General features: G+C 42.1%; 1 protein-coding gene across 11 annotated transcripts in view; it reads right to left on the bottom strand.

Annotated features, from left to right (window-relative positions):
• The window catches only part of erc1b (ELKS/RAB6-interacting/CAST family member 1b), a 236,800-nt gene that overhangs the window by 24,551 nt on the left and 191,616 nt on the right, over positions 1–20,633 (bottom strand). For 9 of the 11 annotated variants that reach the window (XM_048155759.1, XM_048155760.1, XM_048155761.1 and 6 more), the window contains one exon: positions 13,247–13,345. In XM_048155759.1, the coding sequence (XP_048011716.1) occupies positions 13,247–13,345 (99 nt within the window). Of the gene's footprint in view, positions 1–11,285; positions 11,352–13,246; positions 13,346–20,633 lie in introns of all 11 variants that reach the window. The other 2 variants (XM_048155768.1, XM_048155769.1) reach the window with 1 other exon arrangement.

Raw genomic sequence — 20,633 nt, 5'->3', positions numbered from 1 at the left:
CTGGCAGCCACAGAAAGAGGGACGAGGCCTTAAAAAGGCGGTTTGATAGAAGCCCTCCAAACCACTGTGACAGAAAGGCCGGGTGGATATGCTCGGAAAAACAGCTGAGTTAAAATAAACCCGGCCTTAGCGATGGTGCCACACACACCATTACACAGAGACTTGCTACGTACATGGTTGACTGAAAGCATGCTGTGCGCTAATAAGCTTTAAAAATGCCCAACCAATGATGGGATTTGACATTTATTCCCCTCTCTTCCTTCCCATCTGCTAAGAGAAAGGATGAATGGACTCCAGTTCTGAGCCTTAGACAAATGCCCTAACATGGCGCTATCCGTCACCCTCTGGTTTTAATGACTAAGTCAACACCTCTCTGGTGACAGAATGCTGATGAACAGTCCTGAAAACCTCACCCGAGTGTCCCGCTTCATCATTTGTGATCATGTTAGTAGTATAGTCAAGAAATGTGTATGGTAGGTTCGTGGATGGTCACAGTTAGCCCAATGCTAGATAGCATAGCACTATCTTCCGTCTTGTCGTAGCTGGTGATGTTTTCTGTCAACTGGGTGTTGTCATAACTGTTTGGCTTGCGTCGTGTTGCTATTTCATTTTTTTTTTTAAAGAAGTCCTGTGGTAGACTGAGATCATAAATAATGCAACAATAACAGAAACAAATATCATGCCCAGGTGACAGATTTACAACAGGGGAATTTTCCACTCAAAGCGCCATTTGTCTCGTCTTGCATTGGACACACACGATGGATGGAAGTGGGTCCCTGTTTACCCATCATGCCTTGCATGACGTCTTGGAAAAATGGTCTTTTTAACTCCCTCAAGTCAGAGGTATCGCCGGCGATACCACCTCGTTTTTTTTTCTTACCAGTGTGAAAGAGACTCAAAATACTCCATCAATGTTGCACATACAATTAAGAGTTATACACCATTTTAATCTGTGGAATATCTTCTTTTATTTGTGTACACTCAGAGTAAAAACAAAATGTTGTGCTTTTGTAAAATAAAGAAAACTAACATGATGCGTGATCTGTCGTCTCCCTCTGAACAAAGTCCGATCTGATAGTTCTCAGAAAATGAACTGTAACTTAGTGAATACTAATTTCAAAAACATTTGACTTATGTCTAAAGAAACATTGAAATGTCAGGTTTTAAATCGTGTAAGTCAAATCGAAAACAAAAATTCTCTGTTTATGTAATCTGTATGAAAAGAAAGCCATGTCAGACACCCGTGATTCAGCTCATTATCCGCTAATGCGGCCACGCCCACGGAGCCAGCGCTATTCAGACGCAAATTCTGAGGCAATACATGTATACATCGTCGCAATCGTGTATTTATTATCTTCAAAAGTGTCTATCTGCATGTTATAGCCATGGCTAGCGATCTCTGGAAGCCTCTGTTAGTTCCTGGAATGTCACATGATATGCCTCTGTTCTTTTACTAAGATATTTGTGGACTAAAGGTGCACAGAGCGCCCTCCAGCTGAGAGTATGAATTGAAAACACAGTATCCAGCGCTCACAGTGATGACAATAAATATAGAATAAATATTACTCCTCTGTATAGAAAATTGACAAACATATGAGAATCCATCAATATTTCTCCAAATGTGCAGGCTTTTAAGCATATTAAGAAATTACGGTCAATATAAGATTTTAAGAGTAAAACAGAGGTCAAAGTGTGAAGCTTGAGTCTTAGATCTTGATGTATAGTTTGTCAACTGCACATTAACATTTAGGCTAAATAATATAACAAATACAGTAGCCTATATGAAATGCCATAGAGGTAGGAATGTTCAGACGCTTTGAGTAGGCAGGATAATTTTTACATAATTTTGAAGCAAAAACTAGAAATCTTGTGAACACATATTTAATATATATTTTTTGGCCTTTTTTGTTTTTTCAATAACCATGCATAAACGTTATTCCTTCAAAAAAACAAACATGTACATACATGTTCCTCACATATTATTGTAGCCTAGTTTATGCTGAATACAGTGTAATGACACTTTTGTCATTAATATGTTTATGAACAACTGAAAAAAGCACAAATGTCAGGGCATGTCAAAACTTCTCAGGGCCCCAAAAATCCTCAGACCCCAGAGGGTTAACAGCTCTTCGATATCACATATGTTGATTAATTAATCAAATGGATTTTAATCACATTTATTAATATTTCCTGGAAAGCCCCCAATTAGGATCATTCAAAGCCATTACATTATTGTGGAGGATGAAATCACTGTGAAAAGTGGCTTTAGAAGTCGATGTAGAGAAATTGTTTGCTATATTTCCATATTATTGAACATAAGCCAAATCTGTTATCAACTCTCTGAATATATACTGTATATACGGTTATATATACACTGTAGTTGATTTTGCTCATCCCCAGGTTCCTAATAAGAACACTGCTCAGTGTGTCCTCATACAAAAACCTCAAGTCAGGACTCCTGAGACCCTCCACCGACCCTCTAAGGACAAAAATACCAATAGATTGGGGGTGTTGACCACGAAGACCCTTGTTCTCTTGCTGTTTGCAAAACTGATCACCTCAGCTACAAACATCACCTTCTTGAACCTCACACTCCAGCTCCTACATAAAGACTTCGCAAAAGGTTCACTGAGGAATCTGTCCATCTGCTCTCTTTCATTATGTCTCCTCTAAAAGAAGCTGTCTTCACCAGATGCTGCTGTGTGTTGCATTTCTTATCCTACCTGGCACTCTCAGAGCTCGAGAACCCCTCCTCAAAAAGACCAGGGGGAAAGAGAAGTCAGACCCCTCAATAATGACCGCCCTCCTTCACATTCTCCCTCTCTCATTTATCACCTATCAGCTCATCGGGCGCCATTTGATACCCACACTGAGAGGCAGGAGACTGGATCAATGCTGTCAGTCAGGCGGTCCATCAGAGACGAGCCACTGGCTCCTTCCTCAAAGACTCCGGAGGCCCGGCGGCACAGGAAGCCCCTGACGCGGCCTCGAAGCCCAGCTCGGAACAGCTCGTTCCGGGTGGGGGAGGATCTGCGGATCACGGGCCTCTCTCACAGTAGCCGGGCGCTGGCGCACATCCTTTCCCGTGGCTGAGAGTTTTATTGGGCTATCCTCTTTCAGTCTCACTGCGCTACGCGTCCATGAGTGTTAAGGGGATAAAGATAAGGAGGGACTGCAAAGCTTCAAACCTGCGAGACACTGACAAGGCCGGTGGGCCTGCCGTCGTAAAGTGCTTTTCAAGAAAGAGACAAATCACCTCCACAGCATGCAAAAAAATACTGACATGAGAGAATAATGACTGTCAAATGAAGGGTAAGGGGGCGAAGACACGCACGCATACCTACCCAAAGAACACAGACAGAAACATATGTAATCCGAGCGTGGAGAGCAGATCTGGATGGCAGATTAAGAGCAGGTGAGTTGGTCTGTCTTTCCATACTGTCATTTCATAAGCGACTGACCGCACTAGCTCCATCCACAACTCTCAATATATCCCGGTAGACCCCAGTGTACGCACACACACACACACACACATGCCACAGTCTTATAATTCAATCTTTTGCTCAAGCATTACAGAATAATCTTTGGTTGGCCTCCATCAGACACACACACACACACACACATACATATATACAAACTTCTAAGTCCACCTCAAGACATAGTAAAATGTCCTTTTCTGTCAGTTTTACAATGTTTTACAATATGCGTATTTGTTCTGTCAACAGATTATTAGTATTTAATGCACTAGTAATACTAGTTTACAAGTAAAATATGAAGTAAAAACAATTAAATTAGATCAAAAATTACGTAACACAAACACACACACATGCATACATTTATATATTTCTTAGGTTGAAGTTGATTACCAAAAATGTCCTACAATGACTTTTTCCTCTCTCGCATGGTACAAAATTACAACAGCACTCATGTTTTAAGAGATGCAAGATTTATGCATGTCAGGGCTCTGTTGCTGTAGCTTTTTATGAACTTAGTGCCTCGTCACCTATTTACGCAGGTTTTTATATAAATGCCATTAGATTTATACCGGTGGGGGGGTTTATGACTGTTGACTTACATGCCAAAGCTCTCACTCAGTCAATGCCTAATAGAATAAGCAGGTCTTTAATAGCACAGGGTGGGGGAAAGGAGGACAAAAAGCCAGGGCAGGTTACTGTTGACTCTGGAGAAAGACGGAGGGAATTTTTACACCAAGTAACTCCCAGTGTCACCGTCATAGCGCCATTTAAACAGACCATGAAGGCTGCAGTCTAGGGACGGCATTCCATTCATTGTGTGTTTGTGCGTGTGTGTATATCCACAGTCGTAATGAGCAAAAAACTTGAAACTGCCAAGAAGAAATTAGCCTCTGGAAAAGGGAAGTAAAGCTGTCGTGTGGGTTGTAGTTTCACTCCAGGAGGTGGGAGGAGTGGCCATGGGGGTCGTCACCCTGAAGGTGAGGGGTGTTGGGGTGAAAGAAGGTCCTGACCTCTTCAAACTGAGGTTGAGGGGCATCATTAACTGGGTGTGTAGAAGAGAAAGCAGAGGAAGGGGTGAACATGTAGCAAAGCTCCAGAACATCTACCCCACTGTGAGGGCAAGCCAGACGAGTTAATGACTTAAAGCCAGATCTGAACAGAACAAGAGGGAGCTCAGAAAATCATGAACGGAAGATTTAAATCATCACTATAAACGTGTCACTTTTAAGTTTAACCTTATGATGCAAGGAAGACCTTTGACTTGAGTCTGTTTCTTTAATGGCATCCTTCATCTGAGGTCTTAAAAAGCTTTCTGCTATTTGTGCTATTTTTGTTGTTCGACCAACTTCTCTGTGCTTTGCCTGGATAGCCAAGCAACTGCCATTATGACAAACGGGAACGCTAACAGATAACTTTCTCCAGGTATATAATTGACTTGGAGCAGTTTTGTTGAATGGCTTGGCTTCATGTTCACAAACAGCCCAGTTTTGTTGAAGGGAGATCACCATGGCCTCACGTTCAAAAACAGTCCTAACTTTTAAGATAGCTCACTCGTCTTACTGTCAGTGCTCCACAAGAGACCAAAAAGAGTTTTGTGAACAGCTGTGGATGGAGAGATCTAAGGAGAACCACATCCTGAGGTCAAAGGGTTTCCCCCGTGTAGCACTCAGCACCAGAAGACTTACGCCGCTATGCATGTAAAGGCAGAAGGCAGAGGAAATCGAGAGTCTGAGAATGGAGTTCTTGTTGGGTTCAAGGGTGCAGAGTTGGTAGAGATGGCTCTAACAGACTGAAATGTATGAAATACACAATCCTCTGCTATCACTCCAGGTCCTCAGAGACAAGAATGATTTAAGTGTGGAGGAAGTGTGTCAACAGCTCAGTGGTTCAAAAGAGAAAATGACACACTTTCACATAGGCCCAGGCGGTACAAACAGAACCTTATTTTCTACTTTAAATATAAAACACTAAAAAAAAAAAGATAGAAAATCTGTGTGATGCATCAAAACCATCTCTACACTTTTTTTGTGTGATTCACATGTGTACTTTGTGTCCTGGTTTGGTAAGATATCGCTAAACATATGCGTCTTATGTTCACCTGTAACACCACTTTTAAGTGTGAATCACACATGGCAGGCTTCCCTTTTTATTGACTGATAATAGAGGCAGTTTTAGGCCCTCTATTTTAGGCTTAATTGGAGAGCTAGGTAAACGGAAACAGACTGAACCAAGGGTTAGGTGGGAGAAGAGACAAAGAAGAAGCAGCAGCAAGAGAAGGAAGAAATACAAGGAGAGAGAGCAACGATGCAGTTTCCACGCGTCCGGTCTCCAGCGCTCATTCCGTCCACGGCTGGTTAAGTGCTAAATGAACTGAGAGATTTAAGGTGGTTGTTGGACAGCTTAGGCAGGGTGCAGAATCTGAGCCAGCTCTTTCCTATCAGCCTTAAATCAGACCAGCAGCGTCCGCAGGGGGGCCAGAGGGCTCAACCTGCTCCAGGCCCCCCATCCACAGCTCTGGAAAGCATTAAGGCCTATTGACATGCCGCAGAGAGTTTATTAGCAGTATGAAGCTAACATTTAGCGGGCGGAGATTAGGACGCAACATGTCTAAGAAACCCTAGTAAAAAGAACAATCTGGAAGTGAACACATCAACACGTTTCCAGTGATAAATTCAAGGGAAATATCGCATAACAAATGCAGCACCAGTTCCAGATGCATTGTTTTTCCAGATGAGCATGATTAACAATCTCCCCACAATAGCCATTCCTTTCAGTCTTTCATTGGAGTGAGAAATGCTCCGACAATTGCTTTATCAGTTAGAAGACACTCTAAAGTCTTGAGGATTTTCCACGGCTCACAGTCATGGACCATTACTAAGTAATATTACAAGCACTTTCCCCTCCTAACCTGGAGAGGGAAGCCGATGGGCGCGACGCCCAGGGTAGGGCTCCCACGTCCGCCCGTTAACACATCCAGAAATGGCGCCCTGGACCAGGGGGCCAAAACGTTCCGACCACATAATCCCCACCACAATGAGCCTCGAACTTTACTATTTCAGCAGCTTGCGCAGAAATTGTGGCCGTGCTGGGTTCAGCGGGTTTGAGGAGGGAGGAGTCGTGCGATTATTTGTTTTGATAGGATTGTTCACAGTCATTTGGTAATTCTGAGGTCAACAACAGAAATCCATACTTTTATCATCGCCAGCACTCACCAATTAATGACAGCCTAAAATCAACTTCAAGACTTTGAGGGGAGAACTAATGTAATGGTGGGACGAAAACAAAAGATTTTTTTTTTATCATTCAGCATTCACTAGAAATGCTGTGGTTCAATTGACATCTTTAGACTATTTTCCTAGTTTACCCTCTGACACAGACCAGGCAAGCAGAACCCAGCAGGCCAGTACGTCCTTGGGTTGCCTAGTTCCAAGAGGGAAACCAGAAACATGGATGCGCCATTAAAATGTATTTTTCTTGAGTGATGCATCCTGGGAGACCAGGCCAAGACGTGTGGTTTGCTGAGGCCTTAAAAAGCAGGACAGTCAAGCAGTGAAGCAAGACTGGGCAAACAAAACTGCCCAAAAAAAGCAACGTTATGCCTGAAAGAGAGAGAGAGGGAGAAGAGAGGGAACATTAAGAATAAGGGCAAGAGGGTGAGAGAGTACATCAAAAGTGGCACCTTCATATCTTCAAAACTGAGCAAAAGTTGCGCCACAAGGCAGACAGGATTCGAATTGCAGGACTATTTATAGCTGGGCTGGAAATCGTGAGAAACGGAACATGTTGAGATAACTTCTGACATGACTAGTGAACTTAACCTCCCCAAACATGTACCATCTCCAACCTAGCCAGCTCAGAATTCCTCTCAGGAAAATACATATATTGACATACTCCGTGAAAAACAGAGGTGGCGGGGGAAGTCATCGCCTATCCGCTTGATGCTAAGCAGAATCTCTCTCAGGATCCAGCGGAGAACGTTCAGCCAAAAGCCTTGACAGAGGAGAGATTCAACACACTCCTATATGAGGCTCTTATAGGTGAGCTCATCCTTCATGACATCATCTCTATGCTTAGATGCTGCCATCTGAACTATCATCTGATTGGCCGATTCAAATGTAGCCGCTTCAGAACTACAACCATTCATCTCGGCTTCAATGGCAGTCATCGGTCTCTCATCAAGCTGAGCGGGAGGCTCCGATTACGGGGTCAGATAAAACCTGCTGCATACATGCTGCTGGGACCAACTGGTTGAAATCTGTCGCACGCTTGATTGGCTAAGAGTCATTTCACTCTACTGGCCTCTCCAGAGACTCTGTGAGCAACGACCATCCGTCAAATGACCTCTGACCTCTTGTAAGGAGCTAGGGTATGTTTCCAATGACACCCCATTTCCTCATTTCCTATGGCATGCTCTTACTCTGACAAACGGAGAAGCGATTCCACTCGGAGAGTGACTGATTGAGCCATTTGGGGTACAGTGATTCTCTTCTGTTCCAGGGATGTGGATCTCAGTTTCATGGTACAGGAAGTAGGGCAGAATGGTTCAGGGGCTCCACAGAAACCCCAAGTTTGAGCTCTGCCAAGCGAAGTCCCCCAGACTGAGTGAGGGCCCCACCACTGTCTACCCTCCTGTCTGCACCAGGCGTATGGAGCCAGAGGCCAGTTTTATATTGAAATCATATGGAGGTGGGAAGGTTTCAACAACGACCCCCTGCAACTTCCTTCGCTGCCACATGTTTCCCATTTTAATCTAATTATAAATATTTGGACTGGAGTCAGTTGGAACTGACAGAAAGAAAGAAGTCAAGCTGGAATAAACAATGCAAGTACAAAAGGCAAATAAGAAAGCAAACATGCATTTTGGGTTCATATTAATGACTAAAACAGAGCTGTTGAAATTTTCCTCCTCTGACCACTGAGCCATTTTTGAGCTGAAAGAAAAAAAAATCCAAGTCAGCAACGAGGTCTCTGTTCTCTCACTGAGGGGCGGGACCATTTTAATAATGTGGGCAAATGGTGGGTGGTTGCGCTCATGGGACGGGTTCAGAAGAGGTTACACCTTAGTTGCTCCAGCGAGACGGGTACCCACTGACCCCTGGAATATGTGAGTGATTGCCAAACTCTGTTTCACAGTTTTCCATGGAATTGCACCGTCCAAACGGTTAGTAATGTCTAAGGTCGTCAAATAGAGGTGACACAACAATGGAGTCTTCATTACTTTTCTGCTCCGCATGCTAACACCCGCTCTGGCATCATATCATACGTGAGTCACTTTGAAAACGACCTTTGTGACAAAAGAAAGAGGGAGAGATGTGAAAATTAGGGAGGCAGATGTACCCCGGGGAAAAAAGTGGTGGATTGGCCTGTTTTGGAAGGATGGAAACAACTTTCTTGCTAACAAGGACGTCTCCCATCAGGGTCTGGGCCTTCCAGTTGCACAGAAAATGAAACGATACAGTCAAGTTTGTGCTGGATATCACACTTTCCCCAATTCCTGCAGATGTCTAGGCTAAAACTGAGAAACAAACTTTTTCAAAAGCAATTCAAACGGACAAGAGAACAAACAGATAAGACGGCGAGTTACTCCAAAGGGTTTGATGCACTGTCAGTCCTTCTGACATTTGAAGCTCAGACCATCTTGACATTTACCTGAAGGCAGAGCTTACAAATATTCTGTTAGCACGTAACAGGAAGAGTTCTGAAAGTTTCAAGCTCCCTCACTCTCGAGGGGTTAATTTCCAGAACTACAGAGCTCTGGAAAAACCACACGCATCTTCACACAATGACACTGGAATGATGGAAGAGGACAACAAAAGCAGACATGCATCAATTATCAATGAAAAAAGCAGCCGGCCGCAGGAGAAAATGCAAACCCCTAAAGAACAACAACACAAAACAGAGTCAAGGGCCAGAGAGCATCTGTAAATACACCTAGCGATGCACCACACAGTCAGATTAAAACAGACTGCATTTCATCATAGCCGACAGCGATTTCAGGGTTGCGGTGGGTTATCGTGCCAAATGGCGAGCAATTAAATAGGCCTCGACCACCCACATTTCAACATGAAGGAGATCAGAGTCATGTTGAGATTATTACCCTCTAATCATGCGCTTGTACGTACGACTGCAGTTCCCCCTACCTTGCCCCGAGAACACGGTTCGGAGAACACGGCTGCCCTTTATGTGAGCCTTAATACATTCAGGGGCTTGAGGGTCTTGATCTGCCCTGCTAAATGCCATTACAAGTTTTACATGGTCATATGATACACAAAGAGTGACTTTAATGTTACGGTTACATATACGGTTTGGCACAGTGGGTATAGTGGACGATCGGAATTCTTTCTCAAAATGTTCTGGGCCGAACAGCTTAGGGGTTCATATAATAAGAACTGCGAACGAAGCAAAAACATTAGCGAAAGGGGCCCATTAGTTGCCTGAAATAGGACACAGTGTATGTGGGCAGCTGTTCGGATTAAAAACCTCCCTTCACACTGCTGAGACACTCGGCTCACAGCTCACACAATTCCACTCTGTTCTCCAGCGCTCTGCTACGCCTAATTGCACTCGCAGTATATGCGCTTTAACGCATGCGACTGTTCATGCAATGGACATGTGTTATCTGCAGGCTGCATCGACGGGGAGCAACCTGCAAATTAATTACAGTCAAAATGCCACATGGCATTTAGCATCACCATGGGCATAGAGCAACGGCTCTGATGGGAGAGCGCGAACGGTTGCGCATGTGTCCTATGGATTGAACATGTGCAGCTCATATGTATTCTACGCTCTATCTGTTTCCTCAAAACCATCCATCAAAACTGTCAGTGTGGAGGCAAATATGAGAATGTTGTTGTTTTTTTGGAGGGAAAAGACAGGAAAAGACCACAGCAGTCAAAAGGCAGACGGGTCGATTTGTTCCCTGGCTGTGTGTGTAAAATAATAAAAGTGGAAGGGAAGAATTCAACTGTCTGCGTGACAGAAATCCTGAATAGATGTTCGACAAAGGGCGGGAAAGGATACGCCAATTCAATAGCAGCTCAACACATTTATCAAAATCAATTTAAAAGTCTTAAGCTAAACTGATTTATTCATAAAAGCACTATGGAAAGCAGTGGTTCTTAGCTGGTTTTACTTCAGGACCCAGATTTTATATTAGAAGTGGTGACCCGTCATAGGACCAAAACTGTTTATCATTCAAAGCTAAAATGTCTTTAAAAATTGAACATTTAAATGTTTAACTGCATTGGCCTGACAATTTGTAAAATGAACATGCAATAGATGTGACAAATATCTAAATTTTGTTAAAACAACATGCAGGTTTGTTCTGATTTGGTCCTGAACACCAAGAAAAATGTGTTCAAAAATTAATTAAATAATCAATCAATCAATCAATCAATCAATCAATCAATCAATCAAAAAAACAAGGAATAATACATGTAAAAATAAAGCCCAGGACCAAATCAGAACAGACCTGTGACCAAATTTAAGTTGAAAAAGACTGATTTAAAACTGTATGGGGGGAAAAAAGAAAAGAAAAAAAGTTTGACATCTGTCACTACACTCTGACAGCCTGTTCTGTGTATGATATCAGCAAGTCATATTTGACATATATCATCAATATACATATCAAAATGAGGCAGACAAAAAAACAGACAATGAAAAAAGAGAGAAAAAACCCCCACTAAACATGAGAACAATAAGAGAGGGAAATAAATGAAAGGATGAACTGGAAAGTGAAGAAAAAAGCACACTTAAACACACGATGAAATACAGAAGAAGAGCATCATTCCCCATTAATACATTTCTCACCCTTCTGAACAAAATGGCTGGGAGAGGGCACATGATTGGCTATGCCCAAATGCCCTCCTCATCGTCCTATTGGTGGAAAATGAGTGCAGGTTTAATCCAAGGCAGCATGGGATTAAAGAAAGAAGTTATTAGTGGGTGAGAGCAGGTCATTTATTGCACTAAAAATGCATGCCCTTTGTCAAAAGTACGAACAGTAAGGATCAGCATTGAGTCTACTCTATTTGCCATGAAAAAACTCTGAATGAATGTCATCTATACGTTTGAGACACCGCTTTGCCATTAATTTCTCCATCTCTCAACAGAGGGTTAAGGGTGATTAGTTAGCCATTGAACCAAAGTGAAACAGAGCATTAAATGCACCTGGTTTTGCCCCAAAAAAAGGGAGGCTATGCTGAAACCATAGTAGTATGAGCTCGAAATGAGTAACACACGTGGCCTCTACCCCATCTGTCCTGGATGGCTGTGGAAAATACCTGCAATGAGTGCTGTCTGAGGTCCCTGTCGGTCCCAGCTCTGAAGTCGGCATGTTTAGGTGATAACAGTGCGATCGGGGAGGTTTGGAATGGGCTCAGGTGTTGATGTGTGAGGGTGTTCTTATTTGAGTTGGAAATATGTAAGTGAGAAATGAAGATCACAGGAAAATGTGAGCTAAGTGTTTTCTTGGCAATCGGGAAAGACAATGAAAAGGGTTTGTGATGGGTGAGAGACCCTGGGATAGCTTTATAGCAGATTTCTGTGTGTGCGTGGGAGATTGAGTGTGTATATGTGTTCCAGTCGTCTCCGACAGCACACACATACACACACACACGTGGTTGGGAATACCAGGTTGTGTTGCGATGTGTTGAGGCCTGGGCGGAGTGTTGTTGATTGAGGGGTTTCTTTCAGCATGTGAATTAGGATGTAGCACTTGAACTAGATTACTCCAGGAGTCCACGGACAGGTATGACACACTGCGTTTAGCGCATCTAGTCATGTCATAACAACCAGTAGGATTTGTGCTTCCTGGGAGAGCTGAGACTGAAGAATGCAACAGGCTGTCCTTTCTCTTTGAATTTCACTCTCTATTCATCCTTTATCATGTCAATTCTTTCCTCTTTCTCTCCTTATGAACTAATTCCTGTTGGACAGCCATCCAGAGGAGAGAGGCTTAAGGCGAAGGAATTCAACGTTTAAAAGCAACAAAGAACAAAGCCAGTTAAATCTTCCAGAATCATCCTGTATGCCTGAACTATTCCAAGAAAAACACTCAGGGATGTGCGAGTGTGCGCGCACATTCGTGAACGAGAAAACGTGAGCTTTTTTTTTTGGGTGACCCAATATGAAATAATACACAAATTGGAGCTGAGGATGCTGTGCCTTATTGAATATGAAATATGTAATTTCCTGTTGTTTTTGTTTGGTTATAATTGCCTTTTTATAAATCACTATAGGGCCTTTAGGGGGAAATCAGATATCAGTGAGTGAGAGAGAGAGAGAGAGAGAGAGAGAGAGAGAGAGAGAGAGAGAGAGAGAGAGAGAGAGACTTTGACTTTGCAAGCCACTTGAATTACCAAAAATGAATACATTATTTAACATACATAACACATGTAGAAAAAAATCATTAGAGATCCATCACAGTCAATTCCACAAATCCACTGATTTACTCACCATACACAAGTTTACTTTTAAATTAAGGGATTTTATTAACCCGTTTTATGGTTATGTGAAACGTAGGTCCAATCACTTGCATGTCTCATCAGGCTACAAAATTTTAGGTATAATTCATATTCTTAGCACAAATGGCATGGGACGAGTTATGCACTGAATTTGAATATTTGGATTTGCTTTAATCACTAACCCCAAGTATGATCAATACTAAAAGTGACACTTACTTAAGTAAACTCCATTAAAGTGGTAAATGAAAAAGAAAGAAAGTGGTTCTCTAAGGTGCACTCAAAAAATAAACACTCTGATTGGCCCACCTGATCTGGAGAAGGTTTGTGATTGGTCTGGTCAGAATTGGAGGCTTTGAGGTGGTCATCCTCGTAGTTATCAGCCATTAACTTCATGCGGTTCTGCGTCTGTAAAAGATACAGCTCATTGTTAACTACTGCCAAAACACACACGTACAGACACATACTTTTTCCCCATCATTGTGAAATGAGCCCGGCCTGACTCTAAGCCTGGTAGTCTTGGGGCTTGAGTTATCAAATCTCCATCTCAGCTCATGCTGTTAAGAGTGGAAATTTTATCTGTATGAATTCAATTACAAGCATTATAAGAAGTGATTTTGATATTCGTTTTGATAGACAGAGTATTACTTCGAGCCCTACAGCGAGAAGGGGATCACAGAGTATTCACGCAAGTTTCAGCTGAAATGGATTTGAGAGAAGAGGGAGAAAGCGAGCGACGGAGATCTTTTAAACCCAGAGGAGAAGGGTGTGAAAAAGCAATAACAGAGACAGTGAGAGAAGAGCCGAGATGTAGAGAATAGAGAACAAAACACCAGCTTCTCTCAAATATAAACACTCACAGTACGCAAACTCACCTCCCTGCTTGATACAGGAGAGATTCAAGCCTTCACATGCTCAAACCAAGTACAGTTTTAACAAGCGCCCCAAGGTTTCCATGTCTGCTCACCTCTTAAGGTGACGATACACGGGGCAACTTTTTGCAATGTTGCATGGGCACAAATTTATCTATACAATCTATACTATCAATTGTCTGTACAATTGATCTATCTGGATCGAAATTTGTTGCCCATTCTCAATGGAAAAGTGCCCAAGCAACATTGCTTGGCAACATTGCTCAAAAACTTGCCCCGTGTATCATCACCTTTAGATTAGAAATGCACTAAATTGTTGGAGATGAGGCTGAGCGTAAAAGATCTGGCACATTGAACTGTGGTACTGATGTGGGCGGCATGAGTTTGAATCCTGCATGCAACATTAACAGATTCCCATGCCCACAAAAAATGCTTTAAAGTTTGTATTTCTCTCTCTTTTTTTTTAACTTTACAATTTACCAAAACGTTCACCAAAAATTAAAACTCTGGCATCATTTACTCTCTTGCTCTAGCTTTGAAATTTCATCATCTTCTCACAATCTAATATATGCAAATGTCAATGACATTTGGGGACAGATGACAAGATTTTTAGCCACTTTTTGGACTCTTACTTCCACAAATATACCATACACATGGAATTTAGCAAGCAAGTTAAACTACGTGTATGGTGCTTTTTTTTTTTTGTTTTTTGGAGTTGACAGCGGTACAAAGTTCCAGTTCAGAGTTGTTGTTTTTTAAAAACTTTGCTATGCAGTTGCTAGGGTATTCAGAATAATTTGTAACACATTGCTATGTGGTTGCCAAGGTGTTAGAAATAAGGGCAGCCCCCTAAAAGTTGACTAAATGTCAGCTGACGAGAAGAGGCTTAGTCGAACAAAATTGTATTAGTCGGTTAGTCGCTGAAAAAAAAAAAAAAAAAGCCACAGGAAATGGCAAAGTCATGTAGTCCCTGAGGGACAGATTGTTAACGGCGTGTCCATGTGGTAATTACAGTACATCGGGCAGGAATTCCAAATGTTCGCCTATCACCATCGACCTCAAATATGGCTTATCATTTGAAACATGTAGCAGCAACTTTACATGGCTGCTGGCTCTAATGTTAACCTAGATAAATGTGCGCTATTATTAGGCGCATATGCAAGTGTTAGTGCGGAGTGTGGAAGCTAAAGTATAGCACGCTTAGTGCAAGACATGAAGGCGCTGGAGCGATCACCTGCATTTTTTCCTGATCACAGCAGAAACCACTTAAAATACAGTACTCTGTCACTTTTGGTCATACAGATAAGAGTAATAGATCATTCAAAACTGTAAAGGGTTATGTGAAGGGTTATATACTTTTATTTCTCACCGACATGTGAAATATATCTATAGAAAGCTTGAAATGTCTAGTTTTGAACAAACCAATTCAAATCAAAAACAAATACTCTCTGATTATGCAATCTATAATTTAAATGTCTCCTTGCTATTTTTTACGACACATGCATAAGCATTACTTTTGCCGATGTGCTGCGGAAAGCTTTATGTATGCGTACATATTATGCATATATAATATATATATATATTTATATTAAAGGCTCATTATAGTTTAGTATTTCCCCCCACCCCAGAATATATTTAAGTAATTAAATTAATATAAACGTGCGATTAGTCGACTAATGGCTTAAATGAATGACTACTGGTCGACCAGAAAAATCCTTAGTTGGTATAGTGAGCCCTAGTCACAATATTGCTTCCATTGTATGGAAAACTGCAGCGTAAAATTTCAAAATTTTACTGGTGTTTTACATTAGAAATAAACATTTGGAACAATGTGAGTATAAGTAAAATATGACAAATGTAATTTTTGGGTGAACTACACCCAAATTGAGTTGGGGTTAATGTAGAAAATTCTTATCGGGCATCATCCCCAGTTTTCGTTAGATAAAGATCATTTGAAACGACATCTATGGCAGGAATAAGGAAAAACGCACATGATTACTTTTGGCAAGCCGACCATCACAACCGAATCCACCACCACACGCCAACGAGATTATGCGATGAAATGTATCAATAAGACATTACATTCGAATGAGAGTGGACCCACACCCTGCCCTTCCGGATTCTTCGGCTTGTTTCCCGGCTGCTCCCTGACCAGAATGTGATGGTTGGGCTCCTTCTGTTTGGTTTTCTCACCCTCTTCCCTCCACCTCCCGGACCCCCAGTTTTTCTCTCCCATCCTCCTCCTCTGTTACAGTAATAAACAAAGTTAACCAACCACAGGGCAGCTATGAGTGAACGTCTGGGTCAGAATTATGTCAACGCAAGTGGCCTTGGTAAGTGTCTTATAAGGGATGGTTCACCCCAAAATGAAAATTGTGTCATCATTTATTCACCCTCATGTCATTCCAAACCTGTATGACTTTGTGGAACAAAAGAAGATATTTTGAAAAAAAATGCCTCTTTTTTTTTTTTTTTTGGTCCATACAATTAACGTCTAAGGGGTCTAATGTCATTTTGGAACCCACTGACTAATTAAATGAACAAGAAACAATTGAAACATTCTTTAAAATACCTTCTTAGGTTTGGAAACGCACAGAAAACAGACATCAACATTATACCCACAAGGCATGATGCTTCTGGTTGCCTCGATTTCTTGTGTAGGCACGACTCGTTCTATACCTGTTAACAAGCCACTTAGTCAGAGGTTAAATAAAAATGTTGAACAAACAACCTCTAAGGAGCTCTCAGACACTCTGTACTCAACAACCTCTCAGTTTTTCGCAGAAGGCAGCAGCCTACATGGAGGAGAAGGCCGGAGGCCGAGACGCAGAGAGGGGAAGCCATTATAGCCCCTGGAAAAAAAACGCAACATTTTAGATCAACTGTCACTACCTCACGAGGAGGAAAATACCCCATTTGAGACAATTTGTTCCACATGCTCAGCGGGTTAGTGCGAAGGATTCGGGGCGAGGGTTCGGAAAGTCAGGCTTAAGCTCTCCGGCTTGTAGCATGTAAATCCTGGTACAGACCAACATACAAGCAAAGAAGTTATCAAGCTAGAGAGAGAAAAATGATTCAGCCTACTCCACTAACATTAGGTGTACACTGCTTTCCCAGCGTAAACATGCATCGTTCATTTCCTCTCCTGAAAAATTGGAAAAAAAGAAGCGTGTACTAAAAAAAACAAAACAAAAAAAACAAAACAGTAAAAACAAACAGTTTCAGAGTTTGGGGCCACAGAGCACCTACAGATGACTCTAGCCACTGGAGAGAGAGAAACTCATTTGCAAAGCAAAAGAGAGAACTAGAGAAAGGGGGAGGAGGTATTTGCTTATTTGTCAGCTCACGAGTGAAGTGGTTTTCGATACCGACCGAGTTTAGTGGGGCGCAGGGACTCATAAAATGTTTATTGAACTGCACTGGGGAAATCTTTGCTCATAGGTCTGTACAATCGAACAAGTGTGTGTATATGTGCACTGGGGCGCAATCCTGTTTCTGACATTGTGACTGACTGTAAAAGAGCAGTTCACCTAAGACATTTACTCACCCTCATGGCATTTTAAACCTGCATGATTTACTTTCTTTTTCAGAATGCAAAAATGGTATTCTGATGAATGTTTGTCCATACGCTGAAAGTCAATGGGTTCCAAAACTACCCCCCCCTCATACTTTTCTCATACAAAGTCATTGAATTATTTTAGGAGACTTGTAGTTAACGAGTCTGTTTTATGCTTGAAAGCAGTGAGAAAATTCTTCAAAACATCTACTTTTGGGTTAAGCAGTAAGAAAGAAAGTGTATCATTTTTCATTCAGTCAAACTGAGGAACCTTTCCAGGGTTAATAAAATGATATATGAGGCAATGCTGCAAATCTGCCATAATTTTCCTAAAACATGCCAGAGTTACTTAAACATCACTATACAGAGTTCCCTCCACCTCCCCCTCAGGCTGACCTCCTCTAATTCACTGAGAATGAAAACACAGAGATGATTTTCAAAAACGTTCAAGCTCACGTCTTTGTTTTGAAAACAGGTGAGGGGTGTTATACAGTTGCCACTCTCCAAGCGGAAGAGGCCCTCCGCCAGGAGATAAACTCGCTCTGGAGGGGAGAACTAGAGAGAAGAGACAAATTGCTACAAATGTCCATGTGTGCCCTTCGACCCTTGTCCATGATCTAGCCAATGACATCATGTACCCTACATTAGTAGGAGCCACTAAACCTCCTGGATTTACTTTGGCAGAACATCCAATCTTCACACAATTCACAGACGTTCCTTCAAAAACACGGACAATGGCAGGCAAGGAGGGAGGAATCTCGGAGATGTCAAGGGGGTCCACAGGGAGGTGTTTGTGTATGTACGTGAGGAAAGAGGGAGGTGCGGGTGAGCGTTTGTGGAAACCGGATCTCCTCAAAGGGCCAGAGGGGTTCTGAAGAGCCGATCCCAGATGGCTACAGAACAGGGAGGCACACTCCTAACTTAACAGCTCATATGTGAGCCATAAAGCAAAGAAGAAAGAAAAGGTGGCTGGAAGAGAGGAGAGATGTTGGTGGAGAAAGTGGAATCGAGTTGAACTGGAATGGAAGAGACTGGGCATGGGGAGAAAAGGGAGGTTGGGAAGGAATATAAAATGGGAGAACGAAATGTTCAAGCTAGCAGGCTAACAAGCACACGGATAAGCGAGACCCTGTTAAGAAGCCCTCCCTAATTGTAGGAGCCCCTTACATCCATGTGTAATAAAATTTACCATGAAACCAGATCCCTGTCTGAGTGGCTTATGGCAAGGGAACGCTTGTGCGTGCGTGTGTGTGTTGGGGGTTCAGGAATCCAGCACATGGGACTCTGCTTCTCTGCTTTCCCCCTTGTTCCAGGACCTCACTTTCCTCAAAATTCCTTCAGCTACAGGCAGTGATATGGACTTGATATGGACTTGATAAAGCCGAGCGGATGGGGGACGCACACTGAGCCCAGTTGCTTGAGCGCGAGCACGGTTTACAAAACTGCTCAAGTTACTGCCACCAGAACAAAACATCTAAAAGCACGAAGCTGGAATGCTTCTAAGTGCCACACTTTCCTGTTCTTTCTACTTCCCTTATCCGTCTTAGCATTTCCATCTTTTTTTCTCCTGCATACCTTGATTGCTTGTTTGGATTTTTCCTCTCCTTCTCTCTCACATTCACTTTCTATCTCTCTCTCTCTCTCTCTCTCTACTCTTATGATAATTGTCAGGAATGCTGACCTCAATTCTTTGGTTTCCGTCCCAACTGGAGAGCTCATTTGCTCACTTAATCTAATCATTTTCACAATTATTCTACTTCTCCACCATTATCATTTCTCTCACCCCTTTCCACCCCCATCCCCCATCCATTGCGACTCAAAAATGCTGATGAGCTGCCAAAAAAGGGAGAAAAATTGAAAACTGAAAAGCGCTGTCTCACGATTCTCAGTCATGGCTCTGAATTCAGTGAGATATCAAAGGCCTTTTTGTCAAGCTCATAATTGGGGTCACGGAAGTGAAATGACATAACGAGAGCCTTTCCTACACCTCCAGAGTGAATTGACCTCTCCACTGCACCCTGTGACCTCTGGAGTTCACAACCTCAATCTACTTCCTCTCCATCCCACCTTTCCATGCCTTGCCGCATTAAGACATAAAAAATGCATGATATTGTGTGTTCACAGCACAAAAAAAAAAAAAAATGCTGAAAAAAAAAAAAAAAAATGCTACCCAATTATACTTGCGAGGCTAAAGGCCAAAACGCCCTGAGTGAATAAGCATAGACTCACTGCTTGGAAAAGCTGGAAGAGAACTGAGGAGTGTAGGTAGAATTGCCAGATATATGACATCTCCATGTTACTGCTACTTCTGAGTTGAAAATCAAAAGTTTCACACATCAAGGTTTCCTTGGAATCGTAAGCGGTAGCTTAAACCAATAGACATCTTGGACCGCTCAGTGGGCAGAGCAGCAGACTTTGAATCGGAGAGCCCAGGGTTTTCAATTGCACATATTTAATGTGTGTCAAATTATGCAATCACAATAATGACATAATGACTTTATTTAAAAGATTGTGTAATAATTGGGGCAAGTGTTTAGTAATTTAAATCATGTTTCGTCTTTTGAACATGCATGATTCAAAGGAAAAGGACAACTGAATATGCATGATAATAAATAAAATAATAATTAAAAAAGAAGCTAAATATACATTAAGGTAGGTAAATAATTAAATAAATAACATACATACATATATAGTATACAATTCCTTATTTTTGTATCTTGATTTTGGGGTGAAATATAGCCTCGTTTCCACCACAGGAACTTTCCCCATGAACTAGGGACTTTGGGGCGGCACTCTGTGTGTTTTGACTGCAGTAACCAGGGTCTAAATAAAGTTCTGGGTAAAAATTCTCCCCTCAAAAAATCCCTGCTCGTGAGGTAGTACTTTTTAAAAGTTCAGGAACTTTCGAGGATGGGACTTGGGAGCTGAACATACTGATTGGTTGAACTCAACCAATCAGTATGTTTTGATAGGTTGACTCCACACAGCAATTTATTTCAACCAACATTTTTAAAAGTCTGTTGCGGTGCGTGCAGTGAATCAATGTTGGAGTTTAAAAATACGACCGATGGACCACCGACAAGGTTCAGGCTTTATTAAGCTTATATGCGGAGGATGAAATTCAGCGGGAACTGGAAAGTCGAGCACAGCCCTACGTCACCGGACTTATCTTCACGGTACTTTAGACTGCGATGGAAATGCAGACAGCAACGGGTCTGGGGGAAAAATGTTCCTGGGACAAATTGTTCCAGGTAATTTCGGTGGAAAC

Source organism: Megalobrama amblycephala, linkage group LG14 (genome assembly GCF_018812025.1).
Source record: "Megalobrama amblycephala isolate DHTTF-2021 linkage group LG14, ASM1881202v1, whole genome shotgun sequence".
NCBI classification, from domain to species: domain Eukaryota; kingdom Metazoa; phylum Chordata; class Actinopteri; order Cypriniformes; family Xenocyprididae; genus Megalobrama; species Megalobrama amblycephala.
The sequence above is the reverse complement of the archived record's forward strand: the minus strand, read 5'-3'. Positions and strand labels throughout refer to the sequence as shown.